At 33.7% G+C, this 27,641-nt stretch overlaps 2 protein-coding genes across 2 annotated transcripts in view; both read left to right on the top strand.

Moving 5' to 3' along the window:
• LOC120091753 (WAT1-related protein At5g40240-like) overlaps positions 1-27,641 on the top strand; it is a 102,345-nt gene that overhangs the window by 656 nt on the left and 74,048 nt on the right. The window contains exon 3 of the mRNA XM_039049872.2: positions 43-156. Coding sequence (XP_038905800.1) covers positions 43-156 — 114 coding nt within the window. The remainder of the gene's footprint in view (positions 1-42; positions 157-27,641) is intronic.
• LOC150033023 (uncharacterized) lies at positions 2,582-5,316 on the top strand. Its single transcript, XM_090306580.1, has 3 exons — positions 2,582-2,600; positions 3,771-4,012; positions 4,198-5,316. Exons 1-3 carry the CDS (start codon positions 2,582-2,584, stop codon positions 4,534-4,536), a joined length of 600 nt encoding a protein of 199 aa, XP_090162706.1. The 3' UTR covers positions 4,537-5,316.

The following is a 27,641-nucleotide window of genomic DNA, read 5'->3' as shown; positions in this document are numbered from 1 at the left end:
ATATAATTAAATTTATTATAACTTGTCAATTTAAATGCACAGACTTTCGTGCCAGTTGCTTGGAAACAAAGGACTTGAATACAGCTCACCAACTCTTTCATCGGCCATTAGCAACCTAATTCCAGCTTTCACTTTCATTATGGCTGTCTTTTTTAGGTAAGTTTCTTTTTTAACAATATAATAAATTTTTAAATTTTGTATTTCTTGTTTAAAGTAAATCATATTGAATCTTTTAAAGTTTTTTTTAGCATTATATAATAGCGATATATTTCAGAATGTAAATTGGAAATTGGGTCCTTAGGTATAAGAAGCTTTTCTTTCTACTTCTTATAAATGATCTTTGTTCAAATGGAGAAGCTTATGTTCCTGTCATAATTTTTCACTGACTGTCCAAAAATAGTTTGTGGATAAGCTTATCTTCCTATCAAAATATCTCTAAAATCCAACACATTCAAATGGATAAGCATCTAGGGGTCCTACAACTCTATTTTCTCCAAAAATAATAAAATAAAATAAAATTAATAATTGAAAGTTAGGCTAGTAATGAAATTAACACTTTTAGGGTAACTTATTAATTGTTGATTCTTTAGAAGTTGTATCCAATAGGTTTTTGAGAATAACTATTTGGCCATTTTCAAAGGATTAATTTATAAGTAACAAATTATATTTATCTTTGTTTTGTACCTACTTTTAAAATTTTAAAAATTCAAAATATTGAAAACTTTTTTTAAGAAGGAGAAAAATTAAAACTTTAAAACTTCATAATTTATCTATAAATTGTGTAATAGGACTTTTTTTTTTATATGTTTGACAATTTTTAAAATTTATAGATTTTATCTTTTTCTAAAATGATTAATTACCGAATAAATATTATTTTAAAAATGAAAAGAACAACTACACTAATATCATCACAAGTCTTTACACTAAATTTTATTTAAAATTTTAAAAAGATAGAAAAAGGTAGATTATAAAATACTAAGGATGTATTCAGGGCAAGGACTATTCTACAACTATAATAACAACCTCTTACTATAGTAAATACTATTTTGTATTTCTCAATTAGCTACACTCAACATTATTTCGAAATTCTCATTTACTACTATATTTAATATTTGTTACAGTTTTTACTATTTTATATTCATCATTTTTTTATTTTTTGCTACACTGTTTACTATTTTCTTTTCAAACTAAAATAAATTACAACTCAAACATATACTATTATAATCCAACCTAAAATAATCTACACCCCAATCAAAAATTAATATAACCCAAATATAATAATTTAAAACTATAATAACAAACTCCTTACCCCAAACGTTTCCTAAAAATCAATCATTTCACTTATTTATTGGATAATAAGATATGAATGGCATGCGTTATCAAATTTCTCTTTTTCTAATACTATATATTTAGATTATGCTCTTTAAATTTATTTTTTTATTTTTTATTTTTTTTTACCATTCATATCATTGGTCGTGAGTTTTTTCTTCTTAATTATTTTGGCAGATATTATTGGTCGTTGTTTGATGTTATTTATAATATCAATTTTTTACGAAAAATAAGGGATGGCTTTCTTTCGTTCTTTATAGATAACATTAAATTAATGTCATTAATTTTTGTCTTATCTCACTTTATTAGGGTGCCAACTTGAGAATAACATAGTAAATAATTCACTTATATTAATATTCTGATATAATTATTGAACTAAAAGAAAAAGAATATTTAGATGATTATTTTATCTTTAATATTAAGCCGTCAAATATTTCTATTCTAGTCTTAACAATGATGAGTTAAAAATCAGTTGGTAAATATTGATGATCGTGTTTTATTCAACTTCAACTAAAAAAAATTATGTTTATAAAATTTAGATGTTGAATGCCCCCAATAATCAGTTTCTATAATTAGTGTTGTGATACTTTTCAATCTAGATTTGACGTATTAATGAGTAGTGATCTAACTTGATATGACAATATGTGATAATGAAAGGAAATCAATTACCCAAAATATATCTACTTTTTTGTATTACATATAGATATTACATTGTACTAAATAGATTATCATTACATCTGTTACATGTGTGATTTAAAAATATATTTAGATTTATGTTAAATTATTAGTTGAAAGTAACTCTAATGAATAAATATTTATTAATGTAATTTTCAAAAAATAATTATTAGAGTAAAATTTATGAACTAAGAACACGGTGAGACTTAAAAAAACCATTAGACTAAAACACACAAATAATGTTTGGTATTTTTTTTTTATATTTTTCTAAAAACATTATCTTCATAAAATCTTGTCTGTTTAAATAGTAATGTCATGTGCTCCGACCCCCTATGCATAAAAAAAATGAAAAGAAATCCAAAGTGAATCTTTTGATACGGAAAATTAATACTAGTATATAATTATCAATTACAATTTCGTTATTAAACAAATGTTTAGACGGTTGAATTAGTAAATATCTTATGATATTTTAAAAAATAATAAATAAAACTTGTCCAGAACAAACAATAATAATAATAAATAAATACCCGATGTGACTTTTTTTTCCCTCTTCTGAAAACACAGCTACTATGACTTTATGGCCATAGTGAAAATTCGTATGTGGACTCTAGTATATACATTCTTTCTAGAGTTTAGGGTAAGAAATTTGAAACTCTACAATTTTGATAAAATTTAATTTTTCAATGTTCCAGGTCACTATAATTTGATTAATTTTTTTTGTGGAGTTTTCTAAAAAAAAAAAAGAGAGAAAAAACTATATATATATATATATATATTCTTTTGAAGATGGTATATTTAATTAAGTCTTCATATTTTAATCTTTTCTTATTATAGTCTCCAAACTTGAATATATATATAAATGGTTTGAATTAAATACGTGAAGTTGGAGAATCGAATCTTTAACTTTAAAATACTCTATCAATTGATCTATGCTCATTTTGACAATTTGAATAAATACTTGTTTCACAATTCGGACTGCATATACTAATCCTAAATTTATGCTAATTCCAAATTTAATATTAGAGTAATTCAATTTTATATAACCCCCCTCCCCCAATTCTCTGTTTACCTCTTTTTTTTTTTTTTTTTTTTGAGCCACTGTTTTGCCATTATTGTGCTAAAGGCTCTCAATTAAGCCATTTAATATATAAAAAATGTTAATGCTTTTCATTTAAAGTTAATGTAATATTGAATTATTGTTTTATTAAGATATTTAGATAAGTAATCATTTCATTTAAAAGAAAAAAAAGGGCACGTCAATTTTTTCTTGGTAGGCAAGTTGAGTTTTCATGCGGATGTGTAACATTCATTACGTGAATGTCCATATTTTCAATTAGGGGTGTGCATCAGTTGGACGAGATTGGATTTTATCATATTAGTAGTTATTTCAATTGTTGGGCTGTTAATAGTTACAACAGTGTAACTAATATATTGGGCTTTAGTTATTTTGTTAAGGCCCATTTCTTCTGTATTAATAATTGGCTATGTCCTTTTAATAAAATGAGTGAGGAAAAAGTTTAAAAATTCATTGTTAATATGGTATCAGAAGTATTTTCCCTCTAATTTTTTCCACCTTTCCATTCTTCATCTTCTTCAACCTCCCGCCATGACCAACGAAAACATTTCGTTTGATACTCACGAACCATTTAACCCTAAAATTCTTCCTCCCAATAACTCTTTTACGTCTTCGATTTCTTAACATCTATCTGATTCCTATATCAATCCTTATTACCTTCATCACAATGACAATACCAATCTTGTTCAAGTTTCAGAACCTTTGACTGAAGATAATTACGTTTTTTGGAGTCGAGCCATGATTATCGGTCTCTCTGTAAAGAATAAACTTGGCTTCATTGACGGATCTCTTCCTCGTCCATTTGGTGAGCTCTTTCTGACCTGGATTCAAAATAACAATATTGTTATTTCGTGGATCTTGAACTCAGTATCGAAGCCTATCTCTGTCAGCGTCCTTTTTGTTGATTCTACACGAACCATCTGGCTCGACCTATAAGAACGATTTCAGAAGAAGAATGCTTCACAAATTTTCCAAATCAAGCGGAATTTTGCTACTCTATCTCAAAATCAAGATTCAGTGAGTATGTACTTCACCAAATTCAAAACTCTCATTGATGAACTCAATACTTATCGCCCTGCTTGCAACTGTGGAATGTGTCACTGTGGAGGACTTCGTGAATGGCCAATTTTCTTCAAACCGAGCATCTAATGGATTTTCTAATGGAATTTAATGAGTCTTTTTCTCGTGCCCGTGCCCAGATCCTCTTAATGGATCCTATTCCTTTAGTCACTCGTGTTTTTTCTTTACTGCTTCAAGAAGAACAACAAAGAGACATTGGATCCTTTCTGAATGTTCCTTCTGATGTTACTCTTGTCGTTGCTGCCAATAACTCGAAGAGTAATTCTTCCATACAGCGCAAGGATCACCTTATATGTTCTCATTGTAACATTGTTGGTCACACGGTTGATAAGTGTTACAAAGTTCATGGCTATCCACCTGGTTACAAAGCTAAGTAGGCACAACGTCCTTCTAACAATGTTGTTAGTACCAACTCCATAAATTCAATCACTACTCAACCAATCAATATCTTGAATCCAAACACTACTGATGTAATCTTATAGTGTTAAAACATCCTCTATCAACTACAGTCCCAATTATTAGCAACATCTTCATCAAACCCTTTAATCACTTCTTCAACTAGCTCTCATGTTATAGGTACTCACTCTTCTTTTCAATGGATAGTTGATTCGGGTGCATCTGCTCATGTTTGTTGTTTAAAGAGTCTGTTTTCTACCATGACTACTTGTTCAACCTTTGTCACATTGCTCGATAAACAGACTATATTAGTTAAAAATGTTAGAATTATTCCTCTTTCATTTGATTTAGTCCTCAACAATGTGTTCTACTTACCTGGTTTTTCATTTAACCTCTTATCAATAAGTGCTCTCATAAAGAGCTTGCCATCAATGACTATTGAATTTGACTCTGAAGGTTGCATAATTTAGGATAAGTTCACTTCGAGGAAGATTGGCAGTGCTAATTTTGTGCGAAGCTTATATCTCTTGAATACACAGAGTTTTGATTCCTTATTGAATCACATATGTGTTGTCACAAATAAAAAAGGTTGTTGTATTGCATCAAAGATTGGGTCATCCCTCTACTGAATGCATCACTACTTTGTATAATGCTTTGAATTTGAGTCCTAATTCGTTCCAAAAAAAATTTCCCATGTAATATGTGTGCTTTGGCCAAACAAAAACATTTACCTTTTGTTTCAAATAATCATTTGTCTTCCAATGCTTTTGACTTAGTTCATGCGGATATTTGGGGCCCCTTTTCAACTCTTACTCATATTGGGCATTCTTATCTTCTGACTATTGTTGATTATGCGACTAGGTTTACTTGGGTTTTCTTACTTAAACACAAGTCTGATGTTTCTATTATTGTTCCCCAATTCTTTAAACTTGTTGCCACTCAATATGACATGAAAATAAAACAATTCAGGTCTGATAATGCCCCTGAGCTAATGTTCACTGACTTCTTTAAGGAAAATGGAGTTATACATCAGTTTTCATGTGTAGCTTATCCCCAACAAAATTCTGTAGGTTAAAGAAAACACTAGCACATTATCAATGTTGCTTAAGCTCTATATTTTCAATCTCGTGTGCCATTGACCTTTTGGGGTGAGTGTGTCTTGACTGCAGTCTTCTTCATCAATAGGACACCATCTAAGCTACACAATTGGAAGTCTCCTTTCCAGGTGCTCACTGGTTCTGTACCAAATTACCAAATGATGAGAGTTTTTGGTTCTTTGTGTTTTGCTTCTACATTGACCCAAAGAAGGCATAAGTTTCAACCAAGAGCCATACAAACTATTTTTGTTGGTTATCCCCCTAGTATGAAAGCCTATAAACTGTATGATATTGCCAATAAACGGTTCTTCTGTTCAAGGCATGTTATCTTTCATGAAGATATATTTCCCTTTCATAACATTTTAGACAATAGAGATAATGTTTATCCTTTTCCTGGATTTTTTTTGCCTAAACCCTTGGTTGATAATGCAGATTTTTCTCTATTAGAACAAAACAAACACAACTCAGCCACACCAAACTCTATTACCAACAATGATGCTCATTCTTCTACTCATCTATCTATACCAATACCAAATACATCAAACCAGCCCTCCTTTTCAGAAACTTTACCACCAGATACATCATACCAACCCTCTCTTTCAGAGTCTTCACAATCAAACTTATCAAACCAACCCTCCCTCTCACAAATGTCACCATCAAATTCATCAGTGCAACCTTTTCTCTCCCAGGCCTCCTCAACACATTCGCCTATACAACCTTTACCAAGAAAGTCCACCAGAATCTCTAAACCTTCTTCTTTTCTACAAGCTTACTATTGCAATTTGCTTACCATGTCACCATGTCCAATAGCCTCCACTAAACACCCTATTGATCAATATCTCTCCTATCAAAAACTCTCACCTCAGCACATAAATTTCACCTTAAAGATTTCTACTATCCAAGAACCTAACTTTTATCATGAGGCTGTCAAGTTTGATCATTGGAGGAAAGCAGTGCAAGCTGAGTTACATGCTATGGAAGTTAATCACACTTGGAGTATTGTACCCTTACCAAAAGGTAAAAATTCTATTGGATGTCATTGGATTATAAGGTCAAACATAAGGCAGATGGATCCATTGAGAGATACAAGGCACGACTTGTAGCTAAAGGCTATATTGAACAGATCTTGATTATTTTGAGACTTTTTCTCTAGTTGCTAAAATGGTCATTGTCAAGACCATTCTTACTGTTACAATATCAAAACAATGGCCTCTCTTCCAGCTTGATGTCAACAATGTCTTCTTGAATGGTGATTTATTTGAAGAGTTATACATGGACCTACCCACTGGATACAAGCCTCTTGTCCTAATTCGGGGGGTGGGTGGAATGGTTTGCAGCCTACACAAGTCTATATATGGGTTAAAACAAACTTCAAGGCAATGGTTTGCCAAGTTTTCAATTTTTCTTTTGTCTGTGGGCTTCAAAGAGCCAAAGGATGATTACTCTCTCTTTCTCAGAGACAAAGATGAAACCTTTCTTGCTCTTCTTGTTTATGTAGATGACATAATAATAACCAGAGCTAGTCCTATTCATGTTGAACATCTCAAGGTTGCTTTGAATGAAGCTTTCAAATTGAAAGACTTAGGCAACTTAAAGTTTTTCCTTGGCCTTGAGCTAGCCCATTCTCAATCAGGCATATTTCTATCCTAGAGGCATTATGTTTTGCAGCTTTTTGAAGACTCTGGCTTGCTTGGGGCCAAACCAACCAGCTTATCGATGGATCCACATATAAAATTGAAGTATGATGACAATGATCTTCTCCAAGATGCCTCTATTTATAGGAAATTAGTTGGGAAACTTTTGTATTTGATTATTTCACAGCCTGGTATTACCTTTGCAGTTCACAAGTTGAGTCAATTCATGAGTAAACCAACTCAAGCTCATCTTAGTGTTGCTCACCATCTCATAAAATACCTCAAAGGTTCTCTTGGCCGAGGTATTTTTCTCTCTAAAACTTCAGATTTTTCCATTCGAGCCTTTACTGATGCAAACTGGGGAGCGTGTGTTGATACATGGCATTCTATAACTGGCTTTTGTGTCTTCTTGGGGTCCTCTCTTGTGTCTTGGAAATCAAAGAAGTAACAAACAGTTTCTCGATCATCAGCTGAAGCTGAATACCGAGCATTAGCAGTTGCCAGTTGTGAAATCATTTGGCTTCAAAGCCTTCTTGCTTAAATGAACATTGCATCTCCATCTCCAACTCTTCTTTTTTGTGATAACCAAGCTGTCGTTTACATTACCACCAATTCAATGTTCTATGAAAGAAAAAAGCACATCAAGTTAGATTGCCATTTTGTTCGAGATCGAGAAAGCAATGGGTCCATCAGGTTACTACCTATGCGTTCTCGAGATTAGCTGGCCAATGTCTTCACCAAACCATTGTCTGTTGCTTCCTTTTTCTCGCTACTCGACAAGATGGGGTTGTAGGACATCTTTTGCCCATCTTAAGGGGGAGTATCAAATTAGTACTTATTTTAGTTGTTGGGCTGTTAATAGTTACAACAGTGTAACTAATATATTGGGCTTTAGTAATTTTGTTAAGGCCCATTTCTTCAATATAAATAATTTGCTATATCCCGTTAATAAAATGAGTGAGAAAAAATTTTAAAAATTCATTGTTAATAGTTTTCAACGAAAACCGGTGTCGAAACTGACCAAATCGATTTAATACATTAAAAACCGATTTTGCCAAACCATTGAATGAAACGAATCCTTCGAACCGATTCACTGGTTCGATTGGTTTGGCATATTCGACCAATTTCTTTTTAATTAATCTAGTACTTAGGCTGGGCGGCTACGCTGTGACTTTTTTAATATTTCTGGGTTGCTGGGCTTCTGATTTTTTTTTTTTTTTTTTTTTCCATTGTGTGAGCTTATAGAATTGTGGTTCTGAGATTTTAGCTTATGGGTTGTACAAACTACAAATTGCAATGTACAAAATTTAATTATAATTCCAACTCAATATTTATAAAACCCAAGTTCTTAAAATCCAAAACTTCTATAAAGTTCTAAAATTCAACTTTAAAATCCAAAATTCCAACAAAATATTTATAAAATCCAAAGTCCTAAAATTCAAAACTTGCACAAAGTTCTAAATTTCAATTCTAAATTCCAAAATTCTAACATAATATTTATAAAATCCAAGTCCTAAAATTCAGGACTTCTACAAAGTTCTAAAATTCAATTCTAAAATCCAAAATTACAACACAATATTTATCAAATTTAGCCATGAAGATTGGAATCATGTCCTAAACTTCCATCTTTATCAAATTCTAAAATTCAATTCTAAAATCCAATACTTCCATCTTGTTGATGTCTTTTTCCCGATCCATGATCCATGACAGCTTGGAATTGTTGGAGTTAGGAACATGCAAGTGGAAGTGTCACACCCTGCCCCAGACCACCCTCTTAACCTAGAGAAGGACGTGACTGCAGCAATTATCAACCCTTTGGCTGACACTTACTGCCTAATAACTCTTGCGGAATAACTCTGATACCAAATATAACTTATATACAACGGAATGTCTTTAGGCAAAAAAATTATTAATTTAGAAACATAACATATTTAAAGTCATTACAATACTAGATTTACAAGTCCTAAAACCCAAAAACTCTAGTTCCTATATGAACAACAGTAACATGTGTACAATATTAACAATAACCACCTAAACAGACGGGTTACAAATCTCTTTATCCTTTAGTGGCAGAGCAGATGTAGAGCTATCTTCAGAGGATTTGACCGCTACCTGTGGGGGGAAAAAATAAAACATTTGAAAATGGGGTGAGCTTGCGCCCAGTGAGTGACTTAAGAAAGATAATTGATTCTCATGCAAAATCTCAATAAAGAGTTTAACTGAAATATAAGCTTCTACAATACTTGTACTGCAGTATAAACATTTTCCAAGCATGAAACATAAAGCTAGTTTAATCATAAAACAGTAAAACTGTTTTTCAGTTGAGGATAACCCTACTGTGGGTAAAAACAATCCCATCACCAACTACTAGTCAAGAGAGAACCCTTTTGCTCAATCTCTGACTCTACCTACGTGCACGTGGCCATACTAAGTACCGTCATCCCTTAGGTACTTCTGTTCAGATACCTTCTCAAACGTTCTTCAGTATCAGGTTGGTTTGGTACCTTCTCAAACGTCCTTCAGTACCAATAGATACCTTCTCAAAGTCCTTCGGTATCTAGTTGGGCGGATACCTTCTCAAATGTTCTTTGGTATCGTGTTTTAAGTAAAACTAGTCATAAATAACTCTCTCTCTTTAAAGCATGTAAAGTATAACACATATAAAAATATGGCTTTAAAGGTACTAACGCATGCTGAGTATATTTAACACATATAAATCGCTTTTCAACAATTCTCACACATGCATGCATTTAAAACATAACTCATGGTTTGCTTGGAAATCACTTTGTAAAACTAGCTGGCATGAGAATAATCTTCTTTAAAATATGCTTTCTATAACACGTTGTAATCAAACATTTTAAGCAAATGTTTTAGTCAAAATTTTTTAGCCACTCACCTTGATTGCTTAGGAGCTTTTCACCCTAGTAGCTCTCTTTTCTACCTCGGGCTCCCTTTTCACCCGTAAAATTTAGATTCAATTTACAGCTCAAATTACTCATAGTTTTAGACATTATTTTGAGATACTTCCTTCTACAAACATATTCTAAAATGTCTCAGGAAGCTTACCCTAAAATTTGAGCTTAGAACTCTTCGTTTTTTGGCTGGAATCAAATAATCTTTAAGACTGGCCCAAACTGATTCGACAGCCTGACCCTTCTGTCTTCTTCTTAGTTTCCAGCCCGATCCCTTCGAGCTTTTCCTCCGGAAAATTTACCCTGAAACCTAGACTCTTAGAGCTTTCAGGTGGCTTTAGAATCACTCCAAACGCACAAGTAAATTGGGAGAACTCCTCGTCCTAAATTGATGCGTCCTCTTCAGACTTCACTGTCCAATACATCCTCTTTGAAATTCTATGACTAATGCATGGATTTGGCTCCAACGCAAGGTTTGCTCAACACTCCCACTCTTTTTATGATATTTCTGAATTGTGATCTAAAAATGAAGTCTCTTGGCTCTATTTATAGGCATCCAAACCTTCTCTAAAGTTGACATCACCTACTTGGCTGCATGTCCAAGTGTCTCCTTCTCACCCCATCAACGCAATGCTGTGATCAACGCAAGCCAAGTGTCTTCCTCCCACATTGCCAACGCATGAGCCTCCAATCTGATGCCACCACCTCAAATTCTTAAGGCTTAAGGCTTTCCTCCCAAGAAGACACATGATTTTGATGATGTTCTCCTGATGATCTCATCCTTTATATACGTCCAACTCTTGGATGTTCAACACATAATCCATACTTAATGCATAGCCTATCATTAATGCATAGCAAGCTAATTCACTATCATTACAATTCAACTTTTCCATCGCAAGGACTAGCCATCACCAACGCATAGGGTGACCATCCATCCTCGATGCATGGCTCACTAGGCAGCATCGCACGGCTTACTGGGCGCATGGTGCTGGCCACCGACGCATGGGCGTGTTGCACAAGCTAGCCGCTCGATGCATGGGCGTGAGGTATATGCTGGCCATCGCTCACTAGCTCGTCCGCATGAGCTGTGCGCTTGGCTGCATGGCAGGGCACCTCGACGCACGGCATGACTACTCAGAAGGGTGCTTACTGCATGGGCGTGGCCGCTCGACGCATTGGCAAGGCGTCTGGCCGAGGCTGCTCGATGCATGGGCAGGGCATCTGGCCGAGGCTGCTCGACGCATGGCATGGACACTTGGCTGGCCGTTCGACACATTAAGCAAGGGCACTGGCCGAGGCTGCTCGACACATGGGCTGCCTTCCAATGCATGCCTTGTCTACCTTTGTGCCTTCCAACGCGTCATCTCCATTTTTCCTTCTTCAACCGCATGCCATCATCAACACACCCTTCCAACGCATCCCACACAAAATTCTATACTTAGCCAAATTTTCCAAATTTTTGCCAAAAGTTAAACTTCCAAATTTCCTCTTTTCTTCAAATCTCCACTCTTTTCTCTATTATTCTACACTAGCTTCCACAACAACCTACTCATCACACTGATCTCAGTAGGGAATCTACTCAAGTAGAGAAATTAGATTCGGGGTTCACAGGAAGCAATTAGGATCTAAAGCATTCTAATTATATTAATTTTAAGGATTAAGCATGTTAGTTCAAAACTGAAAAAACTGAGTTTTAAGAGTAAATCTTAGTTCAAAATTGATGCAATTCTTTGGTTGTTTTCGATCATGAACACTTCATGGACCACTGCTAGAGTCTTCCCAAATATTCTTTGACCTTAGAATGGATTGTGGGATCCAAATTTGTGATGAATTTGAAAGGGAAAAGGAATTTAAAAGAGTTTGAGGAAGTTTTAGTATTATGTACTTTGAGAGAAAAATCCAACTTCACAAGCTAACCAAGAAGCTTAAATCTAAGCAAACTTTCTTCTATTTAAAGAAGAAAACATGCAAAATCAAAATCATCTCAAAATAACACCAAATTAAGCACTAATTAAGTGGAATTTGAGGTGTTAAAGAGGTCCAAATGTGAGAAAAACCCACTACCATTAAATTTCAACAAATTTTGAATTTCTAAAATTCAAAATGAAATTTCTTAAAATTAATTTAAAAACCAATTTTAAATAAAATTAATTCTAATAAGTAAAATTAATTTTAAATAATTAATTAAAGATTTTAATTAATATTAATTTAATATCAAATATTAAATTATAAAATTAATTTTAAATAATTAATTAAACAATTTAATTTAATAATATTAATTTAATATCAAATACTAAATTAATAATTAACACCAATCTCGATCATGAATCCTATTCATGTATTTAAATCATATTTAAATATTTTCAACTCTCTATATTGTTTAATTCATAATTAAACAATAAGTATCATTAAGTATATCAAATATAATTAATGCTTACTTCCTAAATTAGAAATATGAACATTTCAAATTTTCTAATCACATTGTTCTAAGGTTTAGTCTGATATGAGCTAGTAGGGGACCTAATGGACCTATAGATCATGAGCTCCAACATCTAAGATTAACCGACTAAACTCTTTAATCTAGTTAATCAACATTCGTTAACTACCAGGACACTCCACTATAACCCAATAGCTGCATCTCCTTACCGTAGATATATTTCTGTCCACTTGATATAACCATAATTAGTAAATCGATCATTCACAGGTTGTTCGTAATTACAACTGGTCAAAATTACTGTTTTACCCCTATAATTACATCTTGTTCCTTCAATCCCACTGACCCTCTAATGAACAATTGGTTTGTGGTCCAACCACCAAACCTAAATTAGTAAATCAATCATTCACAGGTTGTTCGTAATTACAACTGGTCAAAATTACTATTTTACCCCTATAATTACATCTTGTTCCTTCAATCCCATTGACCCTCTAATGAACAATTGGTTTGTGGTCCAACCACCAAACCTAATCCCTCTTGAGCCAATGAAAGGTTGGAGCCCCTTGTTCAAGAGCCAAAGTCAGCACTTAAGAGAACAACCTATCTACTATCCCTAAAAATCGGGGTAAGAGTGAATTTCATCTTATTATGAGTGAATTTCATCTTATAAGACTGTGTCCTCAGCTATCTACCCGATCTTATCCCTAAAATGGGAGGTTTATTGAGTCGGAGAACTTAGGCCACTCTCATCCATGCAGATTAAAGGATAATCCCAAATAACTAGAGTTCATGGTTAGTGCAGGATTAAGATCGAGTTAGCTAGGTCATAGTATTGAAATAGTCAATCTTAACAGTAAACAGTGTTATAAAGTAAAAATGATTATTTCACCATCCGATCTTATGCAAATTCATTGCATAGGACGCCTCCACTCACATGTCTTTACATAAACGATATAGGGTCACATGGTTTGTATCAAATACAAAGTGGGTTGCATCCATAGTGTCCCCAAAATAAGGTACCCAGCCTTATCCCTATACTATAGACCGTTTTGGCTATTTACTCGAGCTTGATCCACTTTTATGTTTCCACATATAGTTTGAGTATTCATGCTATAATCAGGGGTTAGTTTATTGGATTTCAGATTTTTTTTTTTAAATGCAATTCACATATTCAATAATATCTTTACTGAATAAATCTCAATAACAACTTTATTGTAAAACAGAATCTGGTTATTGTTTACAAACCATGAGTTTTAGAACATAAAACCCAAATGGGAATCATTTCTTATAAAAGGTAAATTTAAAAAGAAGAATTAAAACTAAAAATTCATAATTAAGAATGGAGACTTGAAAATTAAATTAGTACCTTCTTCAAACTTTACATTTTCTCCAAACTCCAAAATTCCAATATAAAAGGTAATCAAAACCAACATAATTATTTAAAACTTTTCATCTTGGCGATGTCTTTTTCTTCATCAATGACAACCCAAAATCCTATGAAATTGGAGATTAAAAAGAAGAATTAAAAAATTACAATTAAGAACAAAAAGAAAACATAAAACTCATACCTTCTTCAAACTTTACATCTTCTTCAAACTCTTGATTATTGATGCGAGGAAATACTTCTTGTTTTATCGATGATTTGATATGCATCAGTGGCATGCACTGATCATACGTTGATAAGAAGAATATGTGTTAATGATATATGCGATGATCAAATGATAATCTAAAGAATATGCAGTATGCGTTAATCGTGTATGTGATGACTATGCGTACCTGCCATAAGTTTTCTTCCTCTCTCGCCAAGTAAAACGAGAACATAAGTTTCTCGAGATGATCCGAGGTTGAACACAAGGACTTGTAACTAAAGAATGCTTGTAAAGCAATGTGTTTGAGGCGGTGAATAAAAATAAAAAGAAGAAATTAATTAGCCATGCGGTACTCCTACCCTTAGCTAAACAGACTTAGCAATTGAAGTTTGACTATGAGAATTGGTAGAGATGCGACAACTATTAACATGTAATGAGATGCATGGAGAAGTAGAGTTGAGGGATAATTTCACCAAGTCATTAAGTTTGGTCGCAAGGGTAATCCCAGCTCGCCGTGCATCGCACACCTCTCGGTGGTCAACCACATGCTTATATCTCTATAATGCATGGTTACATTGAGCATAAGATTATTCCTATCTCTAGGAACACTGCTTACTTTGCTTAGTGAGTTCCACTGCTGACCCTCTGGGGCAGTTGGTTATAGCTACTCAGCTCATAGACAAGCATCGCAATAGCCTCACACTAAGCAAAGAGGATTCACTCACTATACTCGTGCAATGCACACCTCTCAGTGGTTTGTACATGCGTTGTATCTCTATGCCACATGATTGAGTATGTGATACTCTTGCAATCTTCACTTAACTCATTACGATGAAAGTAAAAGATAATAAAGTAAAAATGATGGAGATGGTGTTGAAGGAACTAGAGAGATGCATTGATTACAAAATGTATTAATGTCTTAAGCCAAAATGTAATACAATACAGAAAGAGTTGTAGACTTAAGCATATCTCTGGCGAAGCTCCGGTCGTCAATCGAAAAGAGTTGTAGGAATAAAAAACTTTCAAAGATTGTCTTGCCCATACTCTCATCTATGATCATAAGAATCTTCCTAAGGCAGAGACTCGGTTGCTTTGAACTTGGGCTCTAAGGCTCTATTTATAGAGTTCAAACGCTGACAACATTGGTAATCCCACTTTGAATCAATCATTCTTGTCGCAGTAGGTGAAATGTCATCATGACCTTATCTCTTTGACACTCCCAAGGATGCATTCACTATTGTTTCTTTTGAAGTATCAACGCGTCCTACCTACTTTGTGATCATCCTCTATCACGACTATCATTGTAGTTGCAGCATTCCATGCGACAAACTTGTCTTCATGAAAATCAACGCATGTGATCAACTTTGCAATGGTCTGAGATCAACACATGCAATCGATTCCTGCGATCACTACAAAAAAATACATTTAGACGCAAGATAACCCATGATATGAGGTTAATGGGAATTTTCAGTGTTGATCGATGCAAGCTAATTTTTCCATGTGAATTTTTAACAATATTAACGCATACTTTGCTCATCAAAACTCATAATTCTAAATAAAAGACTGCAATAGCTTATATTTCTACAAGATATCAATTATGAAGTTCAAGATTGATTGAGTCTAAATTTAACCAATTCTAAGTGCATACAAGAGCCTCCACCATTCTTGGAGCCAATGAACAATAATTTGAATTAACCACTTGTCCTCTTGTATTAAAAGAGAATTCAGATGCTACAGTAGATACTAGAATCGCCAAAATATCTCTACTAATAAGACTAAGAACCAAAAACCGATGCTCATTTTGTTTCCACCACTGAAGTATAAATGTCAAAATTACTATCATCGTTACTATTTTCAAGACAATCCAACAAGTATACATCAATCTCTGACTCCCTATCAAAAGTTGTGGTCTCAATAGTTTGAAACACATTTGTTTAGCCATAATCCAGATCCACTCTGACTTCCATTTCATCTTCCACATCCACATCCATAATTGTTTCCAAAACATTTGGAAAACTATGACCACAAATATGAGGATCGTTAGTGGATTCACAATCAATAACACTTGCATAAGCACTAGCACTACTACTATAACAGCTATCGTTATCAAGTTTATTTTTGTACTCACGAAAAATACGTCTCAAAACATTATTCACATTCTTGGTCTTTGTCTTAGCAATTTATGGCCTGTAAAGGTCATTCCAACAATATGTTAAGCACTTCATCTTATAACGAGGATCGAACACTACGACAATACACAAGGGAAAATTGTTTTTATTCTCATTCTTCCCCTCATACTTCTTAAATTTAGCCTTCATATTATTAGCCATAGTAGAAAGCATTTTAATTCCACTACTAGCATTCGATTGAATGCAACTACGAATTCTACATATCTCATTGAAAGCCAAATTTGAAGTTGTAAACAAAGATCCCAAAAGTTTCAATATAACATTAAAAAAAAACTTTCAAGAATCTAAGCAACATCCTAACATTTGCCCAATCACTCTTAGTAGGTGGAAAATCATTTCTATAAGACATCATCATCCTCTAACCTATCGAAAGCTCTTGCAAACTTTGTAGCCGTCTCAAGTATCAAATATGTGGAGTTCCATCTAGTAAGAACATCAAGACATACAACACTATTGAAAGATATCCTTTCATTTTCAATACACTTTTTAAATTTCATCATACGTGCAAGAGAAGATCTCACATACCTAACAACATTTCGAATTCTACTAATGCTTTTATTATGTTTCTTCAAAGCATCACATACAATAAGATTTGATGTGTGCAGAACATCTAACATGCAAATATTTACCATTATATATTAACCCCTTACTAAATCTCCTAATCATATAAGTAATAGCAGTATCATTTGTACTAGCATTATCAACTGTTAAAGTCATGACCTTCTCAATGTCTCAATCTTTCAAAATCTTTTCAATATTCCTCCCGATGGTATCCCCTCTATAGTTGTCAATAGCACTGAAACTAAGAATTCTTTTATGTAATTTCCAGTCAAAATGAACAAAATGCGCAATCAACCATATAATTTACATTCTATCTTGAAGTCCAACAATCAGTAGTGAGGCAAACTTTATATTTCATTTTAGCAAACATGTCCTTCAATTTTTATTTTTGATTAACATACATCTTCAGAATATCCCTAACCATGTAAATTGTGATGAAACAACAAACCTAGAATCTTGGGAACATGTTAATGTACTAACAAATTTCTTAAAACTCTTACTTTCAACAAACTTGAAAGGCAATTCCTCTAGAACTAGCAATTTAGCCAAAGCTTCACGACAACTTTGTAAATTAAATTCCTCGCATATAAGTTGTGAAGGACCATCCCCAACACTTTCTTCTTTTGTTTTGAAAGCTAAATTCTTTTGAGTTGGATCTCTCATTCTTTGGTAAGGGTGTTTTTTACAATTATCTAAGTGATTTTTCATTGTCTCAGTACTATTACGCCTTGAATGACATGCATAAGTAGCTCCACAATATTTACAACCAATATAAGGGTTATTAGAATTGCCTTTCAACCGTTCAAAATGTTCTCAAACTATGGACTTTTTTAAGTTCTTGTGTCTTTTTGTCGGTTTCTTAATGACTTCTTCATGTTCATCGACCTTAACGGTAGCCTCATCTATCTTCTTCGTTGTATTGATAACTTTTTCTTTTTCCTCTTCCATATTTATCGTATAAATAAATCATAATATAAACTTTTACTTCAAAGCAAATCAAAACTTAAAAACCAGAACTTATAAAAAGCTTTAAGTTTTGAACTTTTGAAAGTGTAAAGAATGATAATGATAAATCAAAACTTGAACTTCAAAACAACGAAAAACTAAAAATATGTGAAGATCTTTGTAAAAAGAGAAAGAATCTTTAAACTTAAAAAGTTTGGAACTTTTGAAAATGCAAAGGAAGACAAACCATAACTTGAACTAAAAAAACTGAAAATATACGAAAAACTTATAAAAGAATCAAATCTTTAAATTTAAATAGTTTAGAACATTTAAAAAATGCAAAGAAGGATAAATCAAAACTTAAATTTCAAAACAAAACTAAAAAATATATAAATAACTTATAAAAAATCGATACTTTAAACTTAAAAAGTTTGGAACTTTTAAAAATTGCAAAGAAGGATAATCAAAACTTGACGTTCAACACAAAACTGAAAAATATATTAAGAACTTTTGAAAATTTAATTCTTTAAACTTAAAAAGTATAGAGCTTTTAGAAAATGCAAATAAGGATAAATAAAAAACTTGAACTTTAAAACAAAAGTGAAAAATATATGAAAAACTTATGAAAAACGAATCTTTAAACTTAAAAAGCTTGGAGCTTTTAAAAAATGCAAAGAATGATAAACCAATACTTGAACTTCTTAGCAAAATTGAAAAATATGAAGAAAGTAAAAAAAAAAACGAAGCTTTAAGTTTGAAAGATGGAAAAACTTCAAAAAAAAAAAAAGAAAGAAAGAAAGAAAGAAAAGAAAAGTCGCGTAAAGGAACAAAAAGCTTACTGAAGAAGGAGAGGAGGATTCGCGTGAAGGAACAACAAAGGATGGAGGAGCCGCATGACTTGCTAGGGAAGGAAGAGTCGTGTGACTACACTCTATAGAGGTAGACGAAGAAGGAGAAGAAGTCTTAAGGTTTGGCCGGTTGGGTTTAGTTGTCGTATCGTCTGCCAATTTTGTTGGGTTTTATGCCTTAAAACTCATAGATAGTAAACGTTATTTATTGATCGTCATCAATAAAGAGTTATAAATGTTAATTCAATAAATGATATTGTTTGTGTTGTTTGTCTATTTTTGTCTTAATAACCCTAAATACAATAAACTAGGGCATCCATATACCCATTGCACATCTCCCACTTGCCCTAGATTATACAATGTACATGTCTCATAGACCTAGACTCCCTAGATGTCCTTCAAATACTTTAGTCGAGAGAGAGCCTTCGTAAATAGATCAGCAATGGCTACTGCCCCACTATTGTCACAATATAAGGTGACGGGCAAGTCCATATTTAGAACCACTTCCAAATCGCTTAAGAACTTCCTTAGCCAAACTACTTCCTTTACTACTTCACAAGCAGCTACATACTCAGTTTCCATAGTGGAATCTATAATACAAGCTCCCCCATTTAGGGTAAACGTTGATCCTGACATAGATTTCCTAGAATCCTTGTTAGCTTGGAAATTAGAGTCGGTGTATCCTGTAATGATCAAATCTTTTGCTCCATACACCAGCTTAGTTCCTCATTTTTCTAAGATACCTGAGGATATTCTTAACCAAAGTCTAATGGTTAAACCCTGGATTGGACTAATTACTCCCACTGCATAACAAATATTTGGCCTAGTGTAAGCATAACATACATTAAATTGCCCACAGCTGAGGCATACGAAATACATTAAGTACTAGAAAAGCTACTTTATCATTGATAATTTTTTAATAGATACAAGGTTCATCAATGTTTTGATCAAAACTAAAAAATTTTATTGTTGTATCAAATCTATTGTTTCAAGATCTTGATGCTTATTTCAACCGATAAATAGATCAATTCAATTTGCAAACTTTTTGCTCCTGACCTCGAACTATGAACACCTTGGGCTAAGACATAAAAGATATTCTCTTCAAGATTGCCATTCAGAAAATCAGTCTTGACATAGATTTTCCATATCTCATAGTCATAATATATGGCTATGGATAAGAGAATTCTTATAGACTTAAGCATAGCAATAGGAGAAAAAGTTTCCACATAGTCAACCTCTTCCCTCTAGATATAACCCTTTGCTACAAGTTTAGCTTGAAGGTCTGTACCTTTCCAGCTACATCTCTTTTTCTTTTATAGATCCACTTGCACCCTATAGTTTTTACCCCTTTAGGTGGATCTACAAGATCTCATACTGAATTGGAGTACATAGGCTCTATTTTCAGGTCCATGGCTTTGACCCATTGGTTCTTGTCTACATCACACATTGCTTGTTTATAGGAAAATGGATCCTCAACACCATCATTTGGTATGACAACCTGAGTTTCAGTTAAACCTAAGTAACAGTCAGGTTGTATCACAATCCTTCCACTGCGTCGAGGCACTCTCAATGATTGAGAAGGACGAGATTGACCTGAAATGCTGGTTTCTTCATTAATTCTTGATGAAGGACTAGCTGCATCAACAACCCTTGTTGATTCTTCAGTAGTTTAACTTAGTACTATTTTTCTTTGTGGTTTATGATCTCTTATATGCTCTTCCTCCAAAAATGTAGCGTTTGTCGATACAAACACCTTATTTTCTCGAGAGTCATAGAATAGGCCGCCTCTAGTTTCCTTCAGGTAACCAACAAATTGGCATAATCTTGAAAGAGGTTCCAACTTCTTAGGATTTGTCACTAACATATGTGCATGACAACCCCGAATTCTAAAGTAACATAAACTTTATTTATGCCCCTTCCATAACTCGAAAGGTGTTTCAGAAACACTCTTCAAGGGAACACTTTTCAAGATGTGAACTGTAGGTCCCTACTGCAAATCTCCAAAACGAGTTAGGAAATTGAGCATAGCTCATCATAGAACGAACCATATCTAATAAGGTTCTATTTCTCCTTTCTGATACACCATTCTACTGAGGTGTACTAGGTGCTGAGTGTTGGGACTAAATTCCATGTTCTATCATATAGTCCTGGAATTCTAAATCCATGTACTTTCCACCTCGGTCAGATCAAAGTATTTTAATTGTTTTACTTGATAGGTTTTCAACTTCAACCTTATACACTTTGAACTTTTCAAATGCTTCAAACTTATGTTCCATTGGGCATAAGTAACCATACCTTGAATCAGAGAACTTCGATACCAATTGAAGGATCTCTTACCGAAGAGTTTCATGAGCGCGTTTGGATCACTCCGATCTCACAGTGACTGAAATACAACAATATACATTCAAACGTACAATTATGCAAACAAACATTAATTATCGGCATACTATGAACAAAAATAAACGAGGGAGAGAGTTGCCATACCAGTTGAAGACAATCTTCAATCTTCGAAACTCAACGCAACGGAAACCTCCACGAGATCTATCAACACCCAACAGAAGCGGCTGCAGTAGCACGCATAACTGTACGAACACGAACACAACGAGGATGACACCACCAGAAAAGAGCCCCGGGTATTCTCGGAGTGAGAACCCAAAGCGTGGTCTTTGGTGAATTTGGTAGAGGAAGGAGGAAGACCAGATCATGTAGGCGATAAGCAAGTGGGAGAGGAAAAGGCGCTATCGCATAGCAAAATGCTTATCGTTTAAAAGAAACTATACGATCGTGTAGGTTTTACTGAACGATCATTTAGGAAATGGTATACGATCGTTTAGCAAACTCGGCACACACTACGATCGTTTAGGAAAGCTATGCGATCGTGTAGGAACTAGTGTGCGATCGTTTAGGTGCGAGGTGGACGATTGTTTAGGCGGAGAATGACTATCGGATAGGCTCTCGAAATGCTTAAGCGATCGATTACTTTTCACCAGCGTGATCTCTTTTTCTTTTTGGACAGACGATTAAACGATTCAAGATGAAACAATTTCATTTTTATTTCATCGGTTATAATAATCGACACATTTCCACTAACCCACGTCCGAACGATGACCCTTCACAGATGCTCGTAAGTACAGCTGGGTTAAATTACCGTTTTGTCCCTGTAGTTACATCTCACTCCTTAAGTACCACTGATTCCTCTAATGAACAATACAACATAATCCAAATATGTGCAAACTCATCTGAGGCAAGAGAAGATGTGTCATGCCACATCATTCAAGCCTCGAAATCAGCCCTTAAGGGAGCTATCTATCTACTTATTCCTGCCTCGGGGAAGAAGTGAATTTCATCTTGTGTAACTGAGTTTCCGACTCCCAAATCAGACGAATTCCCAAAATGGTAGGTTTGAATCGGCGACCTGGCCACTCACACCCATACAAATCAAAGGACCGCCCTCAATGGCAGGAGTTCCCAACTCATTCAGGATTGAGGTCATGTTACCTATGATCATCCTAGTGAAGTGAAGTCTCTGTCATGAACGGTGTTATATAACGAGACGTTAACACTCTGTGGTTAGGTCTTATACAAACTCTTTGTATAAGACGCCCCACTTGTATGTCCCCAACACGAATGATCAGGATCAGACCATCTGTGACAAGTCACAATACTTGTGACCATTCCACAAAGCGGGCCGCATCCTAACGTTACCAGGATAAGATTTCCCTCCTATATCCATATACTACAGACCATTTTGGTTATCACTCAATACATGATCCACTTGTATGTCACCACATACATGCTTGAGTCACATACAAATAACCAGGGATTTTATGTTTATTGGTTTGTGGTAAAGAAAATAAAACAAGCAACTGAGCAAAAATACAAGATGTGAAGTAAATATCATATATTATACAACACAAGCATTCATACAAACTGTTTACAAACTACAGGACACGAGACTTTAGAACATCAATCCTAATAGTATTTGTACCCTTTTCTAGCCTTTACATTCGTTGGACCACAAATATCCGAATGTATGAACTCTAAGGGTTCTCTAACTTTATAATCTTTTCCACTAAAAGGAATTTTAATCATTTTTCCTTCGAGACAAGATTCATATAAAGGTAATGAATCATCTTCTAACTTGCTTAGATGTCCATTCTTTACCAATTTCCTGATCTTATCGAGATTTATGTGGCCTAATCTCAAATGCCAAAAATATATATCATTGTTACATGGAGAAATTCTTCTCCTTTTTATTTGAGTATTAGCAGTTTTAAATATCTTATGATTTAAAAGTGCTTTTGATTCAGTTGATCTTAACACATATAAGTTGTCTTCTAGTTTAGTTGAACAAATAATCACACCATTTTTCATAATGAACGCTTCATTTGAATTAAAAGAAACAAAGCATGATTGTTCTATTAAACAGAAAATAGAAACAAAGTTCCTCCTCATTTTGAGAAAAATATATAGGTTTTCTAAAAACAGAAATCTACTTCCAAAAAACAACTTAGTAGCTCCCAATACATGAGCTGAAATGGTGTCTCCCGTTCCAAACTTGAGCATCATTTCATCCTATTCAAGTTATTAGAAGGAACTAACTCCCTGAAAAGAAGAACAAACAAGATTAGTGGCTCTTGAATCAAGTATCCAGACATTATGGTCATTTCCACTAAACAAGTTTTCAGAACAAGTAAATCATACTTACCTTCTTTCTCTTTCTTCTTCATAGCAAGGTACTTGGGGAAATTGCATTTCCATTGACCATCCACATTACAGTGGAAGTATTAATCCTTGTCAGCCTTAGTTTTGCCCTTGCCTTTTCCCAGCAGCGAGAGCCTTCCTCTTCCCTTCTTTATTCTTTGGATCTTTTTAGAACCAGAGGTCAAAGGAACAAACTTAGTTCCAGAGGATGAACCCTTATGGAACTTTTTGGAATGGGCAACATATGCCTCTCCTTCTACTGGTCCCTTACCTTTCATAAGGGACTCAAAATTTTGGAACTCATTTAAAAGGGTAGTCAAATTGGACTGTATTTTATTCATAACCGCATTCTTGCGAAATTGAAGAAATTCTTCAGAAGAGATTCTAAAATAAAGGACACCTAACTTTGCTCGTCGATGACCAACATCGTTTGTTTCAACGACATTAAACTAGATCATCAAGTCGAGAACATGTACTCTCACTTATTCCCTTTCTTTCATGCACACATTGTAAATGTACTTGAGGGCCTTATGCCAGATCTAAATGGACGGTTATCCAAACATCTCCTGGAGGGACTCCATGATCTAACATGAAGACATACATGAAGACATCATGGCCTCATGCCTTCGTCCAATGGTCATAAGTATCCTCCAATGCTTGGGATGCATTTCGAGTAGGGATTGGAGGACATTCCTCTATCAAGGTAAAATGCAAATCATCAAGAACCAGAATCGTATTCAGGTTAGATTTCCATGTCGCATAGTTTTCACTGGTTAATTTCTCTTTTTTAAACAAATATATGATTGTGGAAGACAAGCTAAAATATACAATAATCAATTGACCGTATTAGCTATATTTGTCATAACCCATTACTTAATAATCCAATCAATTTAGCAAAAACATATGTAATCATAGAATCCTAATTAAAATATTGATTTTTTTTTTTGCAATGATACTTCAGAGGTTTAGAGTAACACCATTGAAGAGTGATCAGCTACTCCTCCCTTGTATTCAAACAATCTCAGCTAATCACTAACACCAAAATAACTCTTATTCCTATAGCTTTTAGCTACCATTATTTCGGTCAAGGATTCATTAACTAACTTAATTCATCCAGTAAGTGCGACCCTCCCATTTTTAGATTTCAGAGGTACGCTTCAATAGGCTATCAAAGGGAAAAAAACATCCGTTGAAGATTAACCTAAGAAACCTTATCCATTGCTAGAGTTTGCGTTATTCAACCCACATGATCAGACCCTCCAAAGGGATGGTCGCTCCAGGATGACACGTAGGCAGACCATAGGAATCTCATGGTGTAACCTAATGGAGGAGACTGTAGGATACATTGACACACGTCCCTTTCCCACTTACTATGAACATTTTCCTCATTCACCTTGTTATTGACCCATGCAAATACTTTCTGAAAGGATGTTATACCTGGGGCAACACAAAGTCAGGCATGAATTTCATGGTGTGAACTCTTAGGGACGTGAGAGTTGAATTTTGATATATCACATATACCAACATCCTCCCACTAAAGTATTTTAATATTTTTAGGATTTTATTATACTTTGTTAAAACTTGGCTAATGAACTTATCTAAGTCCTTTTAAATTTGCTCAATATAACATTTATATTGAAAAATTTAACAAGATTTGATTTCATTTATTAAACTCTTTTAATTAAATCAATCACTTATTGCATGCTTATAAAATATTTGCCCAATTCACCTTCTAGGCTGGTTCCCAAGTAGAGGTGTTCCGTTTCCATCAACTTAAATATCCCATCCTAGACAAAACCTTCCTTAGACAAAGATCTTTTATGGGTAATTATTTTATAAATTTAATCTTTTAATTAAATTTATTTTAATCCTATTAAAACAAATTAAAAAGATTAACCTATTCCTAACCCCATTAGAAAAAACATAGGTCTGGCTTAATTAATTTTAAACTATTTAAAATTAATTTGAACCTATGTTTGTATGCAACTCTTGATTATAGATTTTAAACTCTTGATTATAGATTTTAAACTATCTCATTAAAACTATCACACTTATATTTTAACGCTTTATTAAACCTTTAAATTTTCATCTAAAGACATCGATTAAATACAATAATTATATTTATCTAAGTAATGTCATGCTCAATGCAAATTCCATTTTCATTTGATAAATATAATACTTATATAAGTCATACATAAAAAACAAGCATTCACGTACATCATTTTACTACTTATTATAAAAATTTTAATATATAGTATGATGCATGGACATGCTTAGGTTAATCATACATCACTAACATAACACTTATATCGTGATACATCATACATCTATAAAATATAATCCTTTATATTTATTTATGATGCATGTACATGTTTATCCAAAGGTGGGAATTTTTTTATCTATATGACATACAATATGTAATATAAATTTAAAAATTAATTTAAACATCCATCCAAATGCATAATTAAATTAATTTAACAACAAAAATTAGACTGATTTTGGCACCCTAATGTAAAATTAATTGATTAAATTAATATAACTATTATATTAATTTAGTTAATTAATATTAATTAAATAATACAAAGGGAATCAGGTCATAGCAGCAATTGAACCGTCCTTGCGCGCGCCGCCGGCACTCCATCGAAACTTGGAACATTGCAATGCTGAAGGCAGCATTGCAATGCTACGACTACTTTGTGTTGCATCTGCCTTGTAGCATTGCAATGTTGTTATAGCAACGTAGTGACATTCAGCAGCAAAAGGTTATTGTTCACATCGTTTTTGGCTTTGAACTTGCCCCGAATACTTCCATTTCTTTCCAATCTCTTCACCATTTCTCTTTCGACTGACATGGATTTACAGACTTGAAGCAATAATTAAATTGCCCAAAAAATACAATGGACCCTTACAATTTAATCAAATTAAAAGTAATCTACATCCCAAAATCGAAAACATCCAATCTTGCAAACCGACATTCAAACATTCCAAATGCAGAATATTAAACCCACCTCTAAACTGATTTTGTTTCTTCAAAAAATACGAAGAACGTAGATGCAAGAAATTAGCTCTCATGCCAATTGAAGGGATCAAATCCAGCAGCGGAAGTATTGTGAACACCTTGCATCCCGAATTCAAATTTTACATAAACAAATTAAGTATACTAAAACAGAATATAAACATGTAATATAGCATGCTTTAGGAAAAAAGATTAGAATTATTCTTACCTTTGTAGATTCCCAAACTTGATGAACAATCCTCTTTATAATAAGAATTATAGATGTTAATTCGATAAATGTTATTGTTTGTGTTGTTTGTTTACTTTTGTCTTAATAACCCTAAACCCAATAAACTAACATTCAAAGCTACCTTGTGAGTCTTGAATTGTATGTGAAGACATACATGGATCAATATTCAAAATACAGCCTGAAGGAACTATAGTATAGGGATAAGGCTGGGTCCCTCATCCTGGTAACACTATGGACATGACCCACTTTGTATGATACAAACACAATGATCCAATGCATTCGTGTAATTGACATGCGAGTGGAGGTATTCTATGCAATGAGTTTACATAAGATTGGGCCGCAAAATAGTAACCACTAGATGTAACACCGTTAACTAGTTAGATTCCTATTTCAATAGAATGACCTAGGAAACTTAGTTTTAATCCCGAGTATATTATGAACTCCTATTCACGAGGGATTGTCTTTTGATTTGTATGGGTGAGGATGGCCAGTTCCCCGATCCTATATGCCTACCATTTTAGGGACAAGACCGAATGGGGTGCTAGGAACATAATAATGCAAGATGGAATTCACTCCTTCCCATCTTAAGGTAAGTAAATGAGTGTTCGTGAAGCTTGAGAATCTACAAAAGTAAGAATGGTTCTAATCATTTTCCTAAAGCATGCTCTATTACATGTTTATATTCTATTTTAGTATACTGAATTTTTTAATGTAAAATTCAGATTGCGAAATGCAAGGCGTTCACAAAGCTTCTGTTGCAAGATTCAATTCCTTCAGATTTTTCCATTTTCGTGAGGTGGATTGGGCCTTGGAGTTGGGGCTTATCATCTGCCAATTATTATTAACTTTTGGCCTTTTATATTATACTAACATTTAATATATTATATTTATTTTTTTTATTATATTATATATTTAATTAATATATATT

The sequence above is a fragment of the Benincasa hispida genome, chromosome 11 (assembly GCF_027475165.1).
Source record: "Benincasa hispida cultivar pf3 chromosome 11, pf3_genome.v1.1, whole genome shotgun sequence".
Lineage (NCBI taxonomy): Eukaryota > Viridiplantae > Streptophyta > Magnoliopsida > Cucurbitales > Cucurbitaceae > Benincasa > Benincasa hispida.
Note: the sequence above shows the minus strand (reverse complement) of the source record. Positions and strands in the feature narration are given on the sequence as shown.